Source organism: Plasmodium sp. gorilla clade G2 (assembly GCF_900097015.1).
Source record: "Plasmodium sp. gorilla clade G2 genome assembly, chromosome: 13".
Lineage (NCBI taxonomy): Eukaryota > Apicomplexa > Aconoidasida > Haemosporida > Plasmodiidae > Plasmodium > Plasmodium adleri (nom. inval.).
In genome coordinates, this window is record NC_041705.1 from 85773 (window position 1) to 105000 (window position 19228).

At 17.4% G+C, this 19228-nt stretch overlaps 6 protein-coding genes across 6 annotated transcripts; 3 read left to right on the top strand and 3 right to left on the bottom strand.

Annotated features, from left to right (window-relative positions):
* Positions 1–484: 484 nt before the first annotated feature.
* PADL01_1301800 (conserved Plasmodium protein, unknown function) lies at positions 485–1156 on the top strand (the record flags this gene model as incomplete). The annotated part of the gene is made up of 3 exons (XM_028683540.1): positions 485–546; positions 718–826; positions 974–1156. 3 exons carry the CDS (start codon positions 485–487, stop codon positions 1154–1156), a joined length of 354 nt encoding a protein of 117 aa, XP_028539708.1.
* A 230-nt stretch (positions 1157–1386) lies between these two features.
* On the top strand, positions 1387–2189 carry PADL01_1301900 (methyltransferase-like protein, putative; the record flags this gene model as incomplete). Its single annotated transcript, XM_028683541.1, has 2 exons — positions 1387–1553; positions 1688–2189. The coding sequence occupies 2 exons, from the start codon at positions 1387–1389 to the stop codon at positions 2187–2189; spliced, it is 669 nt and encodes a 222-aa protein (XP_028539709.1).
* Positions 2190–2764: 575 nt separating this feature from the next.
* PADL01_1302000 (SNARE protein, putative) lies at positions 2765–3897 on the bottom strand (the record flags this gene model as incomplete). Its single annotated transcript, XM_028683542.1, has 5 exons — positions 2765–3052; positions 3193–3277; positions 3391–3498; positions 3597–3711; positions 3867–3897. The coding sequence occupies 5 exons, from the start codon at positions 3895–3897 to the stop codon at positions 2765–2767; spliced, it is 627 nt and encodes a 208-aa protein (XP_028539710.1).
* A 1253-nt stretch (positions 3898–5150) lies between these two features.
* On the top strand, positions 5151–6152 carry PADL01_1302100 (conserved Plasmodium protein, unknown function; the record flags this gene model as incomplete). The annotated part of the gene is made up of 1 exon (XM_028683543.1): positions 5151–6152. The coding sequence occupies one exon, from the start codon at positions 5151–5153 to the stop codon at positions 6150–6152; it is 1002 nt and encodes a 333-aa protein (XP_028539711.1).
* An 840-nt stretch (positions 6153–6992) lies between these two features.
* Positions 6993–9824, bottom strand: PADL01_1302200 (conserved Plasmodium protein, unknown function; the record flags this gene model as incomplete). The annotated part of the gene is made up of 1 exon (XM_028683544.1): positions 6993–9824. The coding sequence occupies one exon, from the start codon at positions 9822–9824 to the stop codon at positions 6993–6995; it is 2832 nt and encodes a 943-aa protein (XP_028539712.1).
* Positions 9825–11670: 1846 nt separating this feature from the next.
* On the bottom strand, positions 11671–17539 carry PADL01_1302300 (sodium/hydrogen exchanger, Na+, H+ antiporter; the record flags this gene model as incomplete). Its single annotated transcript, XM_028683545.1, has 2 exons — positions 11671–11826; positions 11936–17539. 2 exons carry the CDS (start codon positions 17537–17539, stop codon positions 11671–11673), a joined length of 5760 nt encoding a protein of 1919 aa, XP_028539713.1.
* Positions 17540–19228: the final 1689 nt, after the last annotated feature.

Genomic DNA, 19228 nt, shown 5'->3' on the forward strand with positions numbered 1-19228 from the left:
GCTTTCTTATTTTTTTTTTAAATAAATAAATATAATATATATATATATATATAATATGCATTTATATGAAAACTTTGAAATATTAAATATACATATATTTTTTTTTCTTTAATAAAAAAAATAACCATAATTATATGAAGGATGTACTTTTTTAGTCATATATATAAAAAGCCAAAATGAATTAAATGTATCATACATACATGTAAATATATATGTCAGTATATGTATTTTTTTTATGTGTAAATTAATTTTTTTTTTCTTTTTTTAAGAATATATTTGACATAAATTTTTCAATTTCAAATTAAAATTCATTATATGATATATGATACATAGGATATATATATTTATATATATGTATATATATGTATATATTTATATTTTTTTTTTTTTTTTTTTTTTTTATTATATATTTTTATAACATATGAACATGATATAAATATGTTCATATAAAAATAAAACGTATAAAATTTTGAAAAACGATAAAATGATATCATTCATAAAAAAAGTTGCCAAAGGTATATCGAAAGGTTGTTCTTGGTGTAAAAGGTATTATCAGAAAAAAAGAAAGATATTTATATTGCCAATTGAAAATAAAATTAAGAAAATATATTTGTATTTTTTTAAATGACATTATTATATAGGCAAATAAATGATATAAAAAATATATATATAATATGAATAAATATATATATATATATATATATATTTAATTTTTAGTGTGAGCTTTCGTAAATATTTTAGTGAAGATTATTTTTGGACCCAAGCTAATATAGGTCCATTGTGTATTGGTATAATAACAGCACCCTACTGGATATCATCTTTAAAAGTATGTTCATTTAAAATATATATATATATATATATATATATATATATATTGCCATTCCTTGTTACAAATATAATTTATTTTTCTTTAATTTTTCTTTCATTTTTCTTTCATTTTTCTTTCATTCTTCTTCCTATTTTTTTTTTGTAGAACATTTATTGGTCCCGTCGTTATGAAAAGTTAAACAAAGAAGAAATTTTATCTGACCGATTTACGTGGTTATATGAAAGAATGCTAGAAGATGAAGTTCATAAGACCTTATTAGATAAATTATCGTCATACAACTTTAAAAATAATGGCCCAGAAAATATGCTAGGCCCAAGCATTATATAAAAAAAAAAAAATATATATATGTATTTTATATTTAAATATGTATTCATTTGTAAATCATAATATATATATATATATATATATATATATTTCAATATAATTTCATTCTTATATATTAGTATACATGTTTAACAACGTACTTTTATTCCTATTATTTTTATTTTATACCAAATCAAATATTTCCTTTTATGTACTTTCTTCATTAACAACTTTTCATTAAATAGCTAGAAAAAATGAAAAATTCTGAACACGTCAGAATTAATTTTAATTATATATATTCAAATAAGGAAATTAGAAATGACGTATATCTACCAAGCAGTGATACATTTACATTTATTGAAGCTTTAGAAGATGAAGTTGATAATATTTCACAAAATATTAATGTCATCATGGAAATGGGGTATTTATAAAAAAAAAAAAAAAAAAAAAAAAAATTATTCTATAATGTATCTTTTTTATATGCAATACATTTATTTATTTTTGACATTTCATATAAAAGTATTTATATTTTTTTATTTATTTATATATTCTTAGGAGTGGTAGTGGATATCTAATTCTGTCTTTATATGAAATGCTACTAAATAGAAATAAAAAAGTTGATATGCTTTATTGTGTAGACATTAATAAGAAGGCTTGTGAATGTATAAGAAACTTAACATATGAGAATAACATATTTAATGTTGAAATAATTAGAAATAATTTATTTAATAATATGAGAAGATGCGAACTTTTTGATATTGTTTTATTTAATCCACCATATGTTATAACAGGACCAGATGAAATGAATAAAACAGATTTGACTGCATCATATGCAGGTGGTAAATATGGAAGAGAAATTATCATGAAATTTTTATTAGACATTCATAATTATCTTAGTAATAAAGGTGTTATATATTTATTACTAGAGAAAAGTAATATACCTGAAGAAATTTTAAATCATGAATATGTAAAAAATATATATATATACGAGGAAATTAAAAAAAAAAAAACTTTAAACGAAACAATATTTATTTATAAACTAATGAAGAAAAAATAAAATAAAATAAAATAAAATAAAATATAAATAAATATATAAATACATATATATATATATATTTTATTATCCATGTGTGCTACTTTTTTTTATTTGTGCATATTGTTTACTTATTAAGACTTAAAAATTTTAATTAATTTAATAAATTAACTGATATATGTTTTTACAAAAGTTATTTAACAAAAGAATAGTACCATATATATAATAATAATAATAATAATAATAATAATTTTTTATGAAATATAGGCATATATATATATATATATATATATATATATATATATATATTTATATAATAAACAAATTAGGAAATATGGATAATGATGTAAAAAATGCAGCACGTATACATTTAAAAAAAAAAAAAAAAATTAACAAATGAACAAATAAAAAAAAAAAAAAATAAGAATATCTTATATACAGGATTTCACAATAAGAAAGAAAAAAAATAACATCAATATGTTATATATGTTAAAAAGAATTTTCATATTATATGTAATAACTATTTATTATATATATATATTTTATTCATTTAAAAAAAAAATAAATACAATAATTATGCATAATGCAAAATATTACATTTATACATTATATAAGGACCATATAAAAAAAATGAATATAATTATACTTGAAATAAAATATATTGTCATTCGGTTATTTTCTAACCACATATGGAAATTAAAATTCATAGCTTGTCTTCTAAAATTTATATTTTCTTGATATAACTTCTCAGTTTTGTTAACTAAAATATCTATTTTTTCTCGTCTCTCTAAAATTTTCTCAATGTTTTCAATAATAATGTTTTGTATATTACTTATTTGGTTCTTAATATTATGAACATCATTGGTTTCATAATCGTTAAAAACGCGCTAATAAAAAGAAATAAAAGATAATGTATACATGACATAATATATACATATATATATATATATATATATATATATATATATAAAGAAACAAATTAGTTTTATATTATTTTTTTAAAATAAATATATATTTCTCATATTACCATATTTTCCTTCAATACGGGTTTAAATTCTTCATCCAGTGATAGAGTAATAAGGTCGGATGTATTATTAAAGTTTTTAAAAAATCTAAAAAAATAAAACATAAGAAAATACACATATAAATATAAATAAATAAATAAATAAATAAATAAATATATTTATATATATATATATATATATATACACTTTTTATATATTACATTTTTGATATTTGTTCAAGAAATGCATAAGGTGTAAGAAAACCCAATTCTTTATCTGTCATTGCCATAAATGTTATACCATTTTTTATAAGCTGATGAAATACATAACTGAAAGGAAATACATACATATATATATATATATATATATATATATATATATAATATATTGAATTATTAGATATATTTATATAATTTAAAATGATTACTCATCATATATATATGATTTCCTGGATGTATGTGGTGGTATTATTTCAAGAAGTAGTCTACTTATATTAGAAAAGTTTCCTCCATATTCGGTATATTCTGCTAACACAGTCTTTTCTACATAATAATTATAATAATAAATATATAAATATATATATATATATATATATATATATATATTTATATGTATGCATTTTATCAATACATTCTTAGTGTGATATAAAAATTATCAATTATTATTTTTTCCTTTTTTTTTTTTTTTTTTTTCTTACCTCTAGCTATTAAACCATAAATTATAGACATTTTTCTTCTTTTTTTATAATCTTTCTATTAATCAATATACTAATATTTTTTTTATTAAAATGTATATATGACTTATATTTATATGTTCAATTCAAAAATTTTTTTTTTTTTTTTTTTTTTTTTTTTTTTCTTAATGAAATATTTTATATAATACTATTACACATATATATTATATATATATTCGCGAATCTATATTTTGTACAAGTCTTTATACACATATATATATTATCTTAAGTAATTTAAAAAAATATATTATATATTTAAAAATATAAAGAATAGTAATAAGATATTAAATAAATAAAATATATATATATATATATATATTACTTATACATGACAATATATACATCAAAATATTATCATATTACAAATGTTTACATATAATTAAATAATTTACAATAACATTATGAGTACATGATAAAACTTGAAAAGGAAAAGCATTTCGTGTATTATCTTAATATGAAAAAAAATTAAAATATATATAATGTTAAAAAAAAAAAAAAAAAAAAATGTATCATCTGGACTATCTCAAAGTTCTGGAATTAAGCTACCATTGAATTTTTATTAATACAATAAGGTAATTCCCAAAAAAAAAAATAAAAATAATAAAATAAAATAAAAATAAATAAATAAATATGATGGATCTCTTATTTTTTATTTATTATTTTATTATTATTATTTTTTTTTTTTTTTAGATTATAATAAGGAAATGTATACATATAATTATATATTTTATTTTCTTTTTATTTGGTGTAATGGTATGCACAATATATAAAGATATATTATATATATATATATGGAAGAAGTTATGCTATATATATAATATATAGATATATATTACATATGTATATAATATATATAATATATAAAAATATATGTATATATTATTTATGTATAATTTTATTATTTTTTTTTTTTTTTTAAAGTAAAAATTTATAATGTATTATGTAATTTTTTTTTATTTTAAATTATAATACAAATTGTGGATTGACTAAAAAAAATATTAAGAAAAATATGGAAAAAATAGAACATACATATATATATATATGAGAAATATGAATTAATAGAAGTAAAATTATAATAATTGTAAATTATAGGGTTCTACATGTATAAATAAAAATATACCTTATTAAAAAATTTTTTATGTATAATATATTTTTTATCATCTTTATGTTTTATATTTTATAAATATAACAATATAATATATATATATATATCCATATATATATTTTAATTTTTTTTGTTAAAAAAATATGCTTTTTTGTAGTAAAAATTCTGAAGAGACATACCACAATGTAATAAAGAGCTTGCTAGATGAAATTAAGAACTTACAACTAGATGACAAATATTATTTCCTTATAAAACAAAAACAATTACATTGTCCTTTATTTTCATTATGTAAATTAAATTTCAGAGAAGATCCTATAATAGTGAATATAAATAAAGATACAAAAGAAGATGAAGCATTTAATTTAATATATCATAATAAAAAAATCCTAGATAAGAAAAAAAAGAAAAAAAAAAAAGAAGAGGAACTAATAAAAAATTTAACAACATGTGATAATATTATTCAAGATGAAGAACTTATAGATAAGTTGTCAAGTTTATTAAAATTAAATCATGATACAAATATAATTATTGATAATCAGAAAAATTATGATTCATTATATAAATATTATTCATTTTATGATGATGCATTTAATACTAGTCTTTATTATATACAAGATGATTATGATCTTTTTTTAAGTAAACATGTGAATGGTCTATATATTTTATCTATTAGCAAATATAGTAATATCTTAAAAAATATCTTAAGTGACATAATAAATAATATAAATAATAAAAATAATATAAACAATGATGAATATAATTTAAAAGATCTTATTAAACAACATGTACAAATTACATATGATTCTAGACTTATTAATGCAGACACATCTGGAAAAAGAAAAACAAAAACAATATTTATAAATGATGACATGACTATATTAAATATTATTTATAAAAATAATATATATAAAATTAAATCAAAAATAAAAGGATATCATTATGATATTAATAATAATATTATATATAATCCTTACTTATTATTTTATAATACACAAGATGAAGGATGGTTGATTATTATAAAAAATAAAAATACAGATTTAACAAAATTTATTACAACAACAGATTATTATGATAAAAAAAAATTATCTATAGAACAATATGATGAACTTATAAAAAAAAACAAAAAAAAAGAAACAAATCTATAATATTATAGACACTTGAGTGATCTTACACAAAATATTATTTTGAAGTTTTATTTTTATAGTTATTATTATTTTAATTTTTTTTTTAACACTTGGAAAATGTGAAATATATATTTTTTGTTTTTTTTTTTAAAAAAATAAATAAACAAATATAAGAAAAAATTAAACATATTATATATATATATATATATATATATATATATATAATACTTTTTTGTGTAACGATTTTATTATTTATTGTAAAATATAAAATAATATTTATATTTTACCCAACATTAAAAAAAAAAAAAAAAAAAAAATATACATATATATATTATAAACTTATATTAGGTTATATTAATATGAATAATTATATCAACAAATAATAATGAATGATAAAAATAATAAATACTTAATGTATACATTAATAATTAAAAAATATATATGTAAAATGATATACATATGTAAATATATATATATATATATATATATATATATAATAATCATAATCCATATGCGAATTAAAAAAAAAATAAAATAAAATAAATTAAAATAAAATAAATATATATATATTTACTCATAAAATATTAAGTAATAATTTTAATTATTATATTTAAAATGTTTATATATTATCAAAAATATATATATATATATATATATATATATATATATATATATATATTTTTATAATTATTCTTTCATTTTATTTATTATATTTATCATTTTTAATAATCCAAATTATCATCACAAATATTTAATTATATTTTATCTAGCTGTTTTTTTTTTTTTTTTTTTTTTTTTTTTTTTTTTTTTTTTTCATAATTTAATATTTCTTCATTATTTTTTTTTTACTTTGTAAATTATTTAAAATAATGTTTTTTTTTTAGATACTAACAACGTATCATTATCATCATTATTAAATTTATTATCATTTTTTTTTTCTTTAGAGCTGTTCATAAATATAGACTTTTCCTTTTCATTATATTCATAACAACTATCTTCTAAATTATTGTGACTATATGAAGTATTTTTTCTTGTAAAAAATTCGATATCCTTACGAAAAGAATTAAGATCTTTATTCCTAATATTGTCTATATCATCTTTATTATATTTAAAACATTTATCAAAATTTTTTTCATCAGTATAATCACTTTTAAAGGGTTCATATGTATTATTACTAATATAACTTTCATTATTAAAACTAGTTACATCACTATCTTTTCTTTCTCTTTCTTTTAACATTTGCTCATCCTCAATATTACTATTTATATAACAATCAACTAGTTTTTCTTCTTTCAAATTATCATAATTATATTGATCTTTTTGATCCTCCTTATCATTCTCAATTATCTTTCTATCATGTATACTATCTGATTTGTTTTTATGTAAATTATATATGGAATTTTCAAATGAATTGGAATTTATTTTGTTATTCAATGTTTTTGAGACATTCAAATTAAAGTTATCCTTCACATCACTCCCATTATTATCATTATTATTATCATTATTATTATTATTGTTTATATTTATATTTTTTATGTTATCATTTTTTTCCTCTTTAGATATATCCACTTCATCCTTTTTAATCGATTCATTATTCTTATTGCTTGAAGGTAATATATAAGATGCAACCTTCGACAACCAACAATTTGCACTTTCAAGATTAAGCTCTTTATAATTATCATCATGATTGTGATTATCATCATGATTGTGATTATCATTATGATTATGATTATCACTATAATTATCATTATAATTTTTTTTATTTAATAAATTACCTTCTTCTTCATTTGTATGATTTTTTTCTTGCCCCCTCAATTTATCTGGACTATTTTCTAATGAACTTATATAAGAAATCGAACGACTATGATCTTTTAAATCTAAACGTTCTTCATTTATATTTTCATGTGTGCTACTACTATTATTATTAATATCATCATATGAATTAATTATATCTGGTTTAATTTCTTCTTTACTCTTAACACCAGAAATATTATTATTACTATTATTATTATCATCACTATTTATTTTATTATCATCATTATATAATATTTGGCTCTCTATTAAATCCCCGACGTCCTCCTCCTCTTCCTCTTCATTCTTCTTTTTATTTTTATCATTCTCACTTTTTACAAATGGTTTCTCTTTTTCTAATTCATCTTTGGAACTCTTTTTCTTTTCTTTTTTATCCTTTTTATCCTTTTTATCTTTTTTGTTTATACCTTTCATACTTTTCTTACCTTCATTTGCCTGTTCCTTCTTTTTCTTTTTTTTCTTTTTTTTTCTTTTATGACTAGTAGCACTACCACTATAGGTTGTATTACTACAATTACTACTTATATTATTTATATTTGTATTATTTTTTTTATTTAAAGATATATGGACATTTTTCTTCTCACGATTTTGAAAGGATTCCTTACCTTCCATATGAATATTATTATTATTATCTTTATTATTTAATTGTATTCGATCATTGATATAATTTTCTTGTTGGTTTTTATTTTTATTAACATGAAGATTTTTTATATCTGACACATTATTATTATTATTATTATTATTATTACTACCATCTGTAGTTTTATTATATGTACTTTTAATGTTGGATGTTTTTATGTTACTGCATTTTTTTCTTTTCTTTGAAGATAAATTTTGTTCTTCATTTTTTACATCACAATAATTATTATCAATATTATCAATTTTATCAATATTATTATTATCAATATTATTATTATTGTTACCATTTGGATTGTCTATGTTTTGTTTATTCTCTGTAGTATCATCTTTACTTTTATTATTTGTTTTTTTCTTTTTATTATTTGAAGCATTTCTTCTTGGAGTCTTGACTTGAGCAAATATACTAGCATAGTTTCTTTTGATGTCTTTAAATGACATATTACTATCATTATAATTAAAACTAGCGAAATTTGAAAAGCTATTTCTATAAATATTATTTTTATTTTTTATAACTTTATTTTCTTCTTTATTATCAGAATTTATATCATTTGTATTGATAATATTAAAATGGTTAGATGATGATTTCTCATTATTATTATTATGATGGTTATCATCAATATTGTTATTAAAATTTTCTTTTTTAGTTTCATTTACATCACATAGTTCTGTATGCCGTTTGAATATATTATCATCCTGTTCGATATTATTATAACTATCATTCATATTTTCATTATTATTGTCATTATTTAATAATATATTTTTATTATAATCATTTATATTATTATTTGTAAGATTATTCACACTATCATCATTCATACGGTCATACTTTTTATCATCCCTTTTATCATCCATCATATCATCCATTTTGTCATTCATATCATCATTAATATTTTCATCGTCACCTTCTCTTTCTTTTTTCTTTTTTCTCTCTTGTTGATGTAAACAGTTATATTCATTATTCCAACAATCATGTCTTCGAAAAAAAGAAAAAGGTTCTTCACAACTTATCTTCTTACCATCATTATGATCTGTATGATATTCTATATAAATAAATATTAAAGCCTTCTGTAAGAAAGAAACTAAGGCACCGCTAGGTAATTTATCTCCATGACTCATGTAATATGGATTCTTAGAAATATTCCCTTCATTGAAAAAAGAAAAAGATGTATGAACAAATCCGTTTTCTACTAAGTATCTATATACCAATAAATTTACTTCATCAGATGATAAATGTATTTTCATTTTATTTTTTTATATATAAAAGGATTTATATAAATATATATATATGATCAAATATATTATATATATTATATTTTATATATTTTATAACTATATAATTCTTCAAATATTATAATATATATATATATATATAATAATAATAATAAAAATAAGCTTTTATATTATAAATATTATTATCATTTTATTAAATAAATATAAACATAAATTAAACACAAATCAATAAATATTTTATAAATATAATAAATATATATATTAAATATATAAATACTTGTATAAAATATTATAATCTTTATTTTATATTTCATAATAAAAATTTAAAATAAAATATATATATAATATATATTTTTTCTAACATATATAAAAAATAATATAATATATATAAATATATATATATAATAATAATATATATTATATATATATAATATTATATATATGTATAATATATGCATTAATGAGGGTTTTTTTTTTTTTTTTTTTTTTTTTTTTTTTTTTTTTTCTTTTTTTTTTTAAAAAATTAAAATTCTACATATATATAATAAATATATTTATATATATGAGGTATATTTTTATAGTAATTCAGATTTATTGTATATTTCCCTTATAATAAATAAATAATATATATATATATATATAATATATATATAATATATGTAACAATTGGATGGAGTTTTTTTTTTTTTTTTTTATTTATTAATATATATTTGTTAAAAAAAATTATACTCAAATATAAAATATATCAATTAAACATAATGATACAAAGTTAAATGGATATTTTTTTAATCATATCATATATATATTATTATTATATAAAGAATTATTTATTTATTTATTTATTTATTTATTTATTTATTTTATTATTATTATTTTTTAATATACATCAAAGTTTCTATATATATTTCTCATTCTTATAAAAAAAAATATATGTAATATATAAAAAATTATTTTAGTATCATTTAATATATTTTTTATATTTTTAAAAGAAATTAAAATTTTTTTCATTTTTTTTTCCACTTAAATAATAAATTCACTTCTCTTTCTATTTTTTCATTAGATAAATTAAGAAGTGAAAGGGCCTCAATATAAAATAAAAATGGTAAATATATTTTTGAGAAAATAATATATATATTATATTTATATATATTTTATTATAGCTATTTTTAAATATCCTTTAATAGTTCTTATATTTATTAAATTACTTATTTGAGTAAATCCCTTTTTTTTTTCTTTTACCACCATCTATTATATTTTAATATATATTTATTTTTTTTTTTTTTAATACATATTTTTATTTTCCTTATTTACAATTTGAGAAATAAAATAAAACAACCCTGAATATATAATATACCTAAATTTTTTAACCATCAAACAAATATAATTTTTAATATAATTGTAATATTTAATATATATATATATATATATATATATATATATATATATATATATATTTTATTTAATTTATATAAGTGATTTTTTAATATGTAAGTTTTTTTTTTTTTTTTTTTTTTTTTTTGTATATTATTTTATTTAGTATAAAATAAAAAAATAAATCTTAAAAATTTATATATATATTTTAATAAATAAAAATATTCACATGTGTAATATATATAAATTCTTACTATATATAACACATTTGAATAAATAAAAAATATGGATATATTAAAAATAATGTAAAAAAAAAAAAGATATATAAATTCGGAATATATAGTATATGCAAATGATTAAAAATGACGAACGGGAATAAAAAAAATAAAACAATTATATAAATATAAATATATATATATATATATATATATATATATATATATATATTTATATATGTATATATTTATATTTATATTTATATATTTGTTCATTTTATAAACCTTTTTAGAATATTTTTTTTTAAAAAATAATGCAAGTAAGGTCTATATCTATTAATTTTGACTTGCTGCTCGTCAAAAATTCCATTGAGTTTTTCATTATCTTGTGATAAGAGTAGTCCGTTGGCTGCCTGTTCATTTACAATCTATAAAATGGAAATAATAATAAATATATACACACATATATATATACATATATATATACATATATACATATATATAATATTTACACATTTGTGTTTATTTTTTACTTACTGTTTTTTTCAAATGTAATAACATATCAGTTCCTATTTTGATAAGGCAATATTTTACAACGTCTTTATATTTCCTAACAAGATGAGGAATTAGATTTTTGGCTAGCTCTATATTTCTATAATAACTTCTAAGTAAATTCTTTCCTAATAATAGTTTCATTGTGATACCTCCCTTATCTAATGTACATTGATGGACATCAACATATGACAAAATAATTTGTAGATCTTTCATACAGTGTTCATATACAAGAAAAATATTAATAACCTTAGGAGAAAAGAAAAAGAAATTTTTTTTGTTGATTTTTAATTTTGATAATAATATATGGAATTCATATTCAAATCCATTTCTATGATCTATACTATTTCTTCTTGTACTTCTTCTTTTATGTTTTCTTCCTTTATCAAATGCATCTGCCCATGCTTTTATAGGATTCATTCTAACTTTTTTAATAGCAAAATCAGCTGATAAATCTAGAATAGATGTAAGTGTTAATAAACATTCTCCAGATATAAAACCATTTACATATAATTTTTTATATAATTCTCTACATGTATTAAATATCATAATATATAATTCTCCTTCTCTTTCTTTTCTTATCATTCTTTTTTTCATTGTATTATAATTAATATAATCTCGTTTCTTATTAGCTTTTTCTTTATTAACATAACTCTCATGACTTCTTGCTCTTCTCAATTCATTAAATAATTTATTTTTTATTCTTATTTTGGGTTTTTTTAAAAAACTATAAAATGGTATACCTCCATGTTTTTTTTGACACATTTCTTCAATACATTCAAAATTTATTGTTTGATCAGTATCATATCTATGTGCAGTAAAATCAGCTGTATTATTTCGTGGTAAACTACAATTTTCATTTTCAAATTCAAAATTGTCTTTTCTATTTTTATTATCATTATCATCCTTTCTTATGTTATTACTACTAGTATAAGAGTTTTCATTATATGCTTCTTTTTTCATATTTTTTTTTTTTTTTTTTTTTTTATTATCAGCATGATATTTATGAACATGCTCATGATAATGCTCACATTTTTTTGCTTTTGAAGTGCATTGACCAAAATTGAAACCCCCTGAACATGCACTACAAGAAGATTTATTATTAATTCTATTAAATAATTTTAAACTTCTCTTTTTCTTTTTATCCATTTCATTATTTAATAAAACAGGACTCTTTCCATTTGTTGCCTTAGTTGAAATATTCCAATATGAAGAATGTTTTTTTGAACTTTTTTTTGAATTATATTTTTTATCATTATTAAAAAAATTTATAATATTATTATCTTCATTCTGTAGAGCAAATAAATTTTGATATGTTAAATATTCATTGAAATTAGCTTCCTTTTCTTTATTATAATGACTACTATTATTATTAATATCATCACATTTATCACAATTGTCATTACTTATATGTTTGTTATCATTACTTATATTTTTGTTATCATTACTTTTATTTTTATTATCATTACTTATATTTTTGTTATCATTACTTATATTTTTGTTATCATTACTTATATTTTTATTATCATTACTTATATTTTTATTATCATCATTATAAAGAACATCAACCGATAGTGTATTTGTATTTTCATTTGTATTCATTTTTTTTTTTATCATATCTCTATCATCATTAGATATATCAACAGGAATTTTCACTATAAAATTATCACTCATAATTAACTCTTTATTTGTTTCATCTAAATTTAAAATTTCTTTTGAATCATAATAATCACTTTTATCATCAATTTTTTTTTTTATATCTTTATATTCATTTAATAAGTTTACATCTTCTTTAGTTCTATTACCATAATTTATATTGCTTATATCATCTGATTCTACTTCTACTTCTTCTACATCTGCATCATTATCACTACAATTATTGTTACGTATTTTATTATTATTATTATTATTATTATTTTTTTTTATACTTTTTTCTTTATTTTTTTTTTTAAATTCTTCTTCTTCGCTGCTATCAGGATTATTATTATCAATATGTTCATCGTCTTCACTATCATCTGCTCTAAATGATAAGAAATTTTTCTTTTTATCTTTATCATATGGATCATAATTTTTATTTATTATTTTTTTATTTTTTTTTCTATTCTTCTTTTTATTCTTTTCATCTTTACAATATGCATCTTCCTGTTCCATACTACTTTTAATTAATAAATTATCACTTAATGTCTTTGGCAAATGGGTTGCATGTTCAATTAATCTAAGATTATATTTCGGATTAAATGTTTCTTTATTACTATTAACAATATTATCTATAACATTAAAATTTTCTTCTTTCCCTGTTCTTGCTCTTTTAAATTCTCTATAATTCATTTTTTTTATTAATTTGTCATAGTCCTTTACAGCTATTTTATCAAAATTAAAAGCATTCAAATTTTTTATTTTTATATGATCTAATGCTTTATCAGAGCATGACGATCCATTATCTGTAAATTCATTTAGATTATTGCTGAAATGATCGAAATTTTTAGATGATAATGATCTATTGAGATTATTATAATTATGATCTTCATCATCATAACTACTATAATAATTATCATGATTTCTTATTACATTAATTCTCATTTCTCCTTTATAGGTATTTTCAACACTAAGTTTTCTACTAATAAAATTTAAACTTCTATATCTATTATTATTATTATTATTGTTATTATTGTTATTATTATTATTTATATTATTATAATAATTATAACCACCATATATATTACTCATATTATTATATGTATTTTTATTTAAATAACTATATACATCACTAGTATCTTCATTTGCTGTTAAGTCATTAAGATAATTACTTTTGTCTCTCAAATTTTCATATACACTTTTTTTAGCACTGAAATTGATACTTTCATTATCTTCAAATTTTTTTCCTTTCTTATAATATTCATCATAAGGTAATTTACTAAGATTTGTATTGTTATGTGTATGGATATATATATTATTATTATCATCATTATTGTCATCATTTTTATCATTATTGTCACCATTTTTTTCATTATTGTCATAATTCTTTTCATTTTTTTCATTTTTTGTACTATTATCTCTTTCATTTTTGAACCCCTCCTTTTCACATACTATATCATTTTCATTTTCCTCATTAGCTTCATTCATGATCCTAGCCTTCATATCACAATTCAATATTTCACTTTTTTGAGCTTTATTATTTGTCCTGTTTTTTTTTTCATTAGATGAATAATCATCGAAACTTTCTATAACAGTCTGAGAGTCATAAGCTCTCTCCCAGAAAGATATATCACATGTACGTATATCCTGAAGACATGTATATATATCAGGTAATCTTAAATCGAACTCACCATATTTATTCATCTTCCTCCAATATAGCTCAGGTACAATTTTACTAGAAAAATGTAAAATATTCGTTCCTTTAAATAGCCAATAATTTTTTAAATTCTTTTTTCTTATATAAAAATTATAATCAATCATTTTTAATACCTTTTCTAAATAGACAATACGAAAAGGATTAGGAGGATATATATTTAAAAATCTATATAACCATTCAAATGTTAAACCTTGAATTGTTAGTATTAATAATACACTACCACTTATATAATAAGCTAATTCTTTTGTTAGTTTTTCATTTATTTTATTTTCTGCTTCTATACGTAATCCTAATACTAATACAATACCACCTCTTAAGCCACCCCATATTAATAACATAATTTCTTTACAATTAACTTCATATCCTATTTTTGAAAGGAAGGGAGTAAATATTAATATCATAACAGTACGTGCTATTAATAAATATACATATGTCAAAGCAATATATAAAAAGAAATATAAATTATCTTTAAAAACATTCTCCATCATTCCAAATGATATAATACCAGATATAATAAAAATACTAGAATTACCCATTAAAGCTAATAATTCTACAATTTCTTTATGTTTTCTTTGAGCTATCTCATCTAATGCTATATGACCATATGCATTAATAAATAATCCATAACATACAATTGATAAAGGACCTGATAAATTCAAATAATATTCAGATACAAAATAACACAAATAACACATTGTTATTGTAGCTAAGCATTGATTATAATAATGTTTTCTATATAAATTTATCCATGCAAATGTAATCATAGCCATACCAATACCAAAAACAGGACTTAAAAATAATAATTTCACAAACAACACAGCATATTGAGATGTATTCGCTTTATATCCTATAGTTAAATAAAAAAAAAATTGAAATAATAACACTGAACTACCGTCATTTATTAAAGATTCTACATGAAACATAGAACTTATTTTTGACGGTGCATCTACAACACCTAATATAGATAACACAGCTACAGGATCGGTAGAAGATAATATAGATGCTAATAAAAAACTACTAGATAAAGGGCTCTGTTCTTGTCTATACATAAAAGAATAATAAAATAATATACCTAATATACCTACTTGTAATCCTACACCCACAACAGCTAAACCTATTCCTCCATATAAAAAATTCTTAAATGCATAATAATTTATATCTTGAGTAGCTTCATATAATAATATTGGTAAAAGAATAAAATATAAAACAGAAGAATCAATATTTCTAGCATTAATTATAGATTTATGTAATGTATTCTCTTCAAACATATTGAAATTCTTAGCTATCACATATGTAATCATTCCATATAAAAACCATATAACTGACACTGGAATATTAAATTTATGAATTTTTGATAATATAAACTGTAACATAGTAGCTGAAATGAAAATAAAACAAAAAAATATTATACCTTCAGAAACTTCGTTAGAAGCTGTTGGCATCTGGTTTTTATTACCATCATCTGAATCATCAAATTCGTTATAATCATCATAATTATCTGAATTTTCAATATATGATTCATTTTTCTCTTTATCTCCTCTTTTTCCTCTCGAATCTTTTCTTTTTATTTCTTGTAAAATTCTATATCTTTTTTTTCCACTAAAAGAATAATCAACATCTTTTATATTTCCAAAATTTGAGGATATATCACCAAAAATACATAAATTTTTTATTTTCATATAATTTCTTTTATTGGACATATAACCAAAAATACATAAATTTTTTATTTTCATATAATTTCTTTTATTGGACATATAACCAAAAATACATAAATTTTTTATTTTCATATAATTTCTTTTATTGGACATATAACCAAAAATACATAAATTTTTTATTTTCATATAATTTCTTTTATTGGACATATAACATGTGTTATCATTATAATAATAATTATTATTATCAAATGTATCTAAAAAAATATTTTCTACATTTAAAATTCCATCTTTTTTTATATTAAAAATATACATATATAAAAAACTCCCACATTTTTCTTTAACAAAATTATTAATACTAAAAAGAGGCGCTATCCATTTTGTTTCATCATTATTATTATTATTATATTCATAAAAATATTTTTCTCTCCATAAAGTAACATCATTCTTTTTAAATAAACACAAAAATAATACAATCAATATTATTTTAATTAAACTAACTGGGTATATTCTTCTCTTCTCTTTTATATTACCTTCCTTTTTTTCATTTCCATAATATAAGCTACTCGTCTCTACATAAGTCATTTTTTCATTCTCATATAAATATTGCTATGTGTGAAAAATATATATATATCAAATAATATATATATATATTATATTTTTTCATAAAATTCTGTTCTCTTTATAAATCATTTCGTCTTTAACGAAAAAAAATAAAAATAAAAATAAATATATATATTTATATATATATATATATTTTTATTTATAAATACATATTATATTAGTACCATAAAATTATATTAAAACATATAAAAAATATACTAACAAAAAATCATACTAATTCTATATAAAAAAAAAAAAAAAAAAAATTGTCTAATTTTCGGCATAAATAAAATAAATAAGTACATGAATGAATAAATCTATTATATAATATATATATATATATATTTTTATATATATTTACTTATTTATTGATATACACATTTTAATTTATTATTATATAAAACACAAAATATAAAAATATAAAAATATAAAAATATAAAAATATAAAAATTTTCAGCTAATTTGAAAAACATAACTAAATTCAAAAATTAAGAGATACAAACATATAAACATATAAATATATAAATATATACATATATATATGTATCTTCTCTTTTTTTATTTTTTTCTAAATAATATAAAATATAAGTATATAAACTAACATAATAATATATATACTACTAAAAGTTTTTTCTCATATATATATAAACTATACAAAAAAAAAATATATATATATATATATATATATATATATATATATATATATACATATATATAAACACCATTTAGATAATTTTATATATATATAATATATACGACGTATTCTTAATTCTATATTTTATGTGATATAAATAAATATATACATTGTATTTATATTTTAATTTTTTTTTTATTTCTTTCTTAAATAAAATGAAAATATTTAAATAGTAACATACACATATAAAAATATGGAAAAATATATAATATATATATGAGCAAGGCAAAAAAAAAAAAAAAAAAAAAAAAAATTATATATATATATATATATATATATATATATATAATAATTAAATACCTTTATTCAAAATAACAAAAAAAATAAAAAAATATATATAAATTATACAAAATAAATATAAAAGTGAAAAAATTAATAAATATTATTATTATAATTATATATAAATATAAAAAAAAAAATTATTTTTCATATAATATATTTAAGATTTTGAAGAAACTCCTTGAGATACAATAAAGTGGACAACATATAAAAAATATTTAAACATATTTAATAATAATACTATGTAATAAAATATTATAAAATGAAGAATTAAAACAAAAAAAAATAAAATAAAATAATAAAATAAAATAAAATTATTAATAATAATAATTATTATTATTTTTATTATGTATATTTATATATTTATTAATTTATATATGCTATAATAATATTAAAAATCTATACATAAGTATTATTTATATATATAATATTATTATATAAATAAATACATTTTTTTTTTTTTTTTTTTAAACAAAATACTAGGAAAAAAAAAATATATATATATAAATATATAAAATATATTATACATATATATATTAAATATATATTATATGTATGTATATATTTTTTTCTTTTTTGAATAATATGAAGTCTATATTATGTCATATAAAATAAATATTATAATACATATATTAATATATATATATATATATAATGATGCTGTTATTATAATTTTTAATAATCATTTTTTTTTTTTT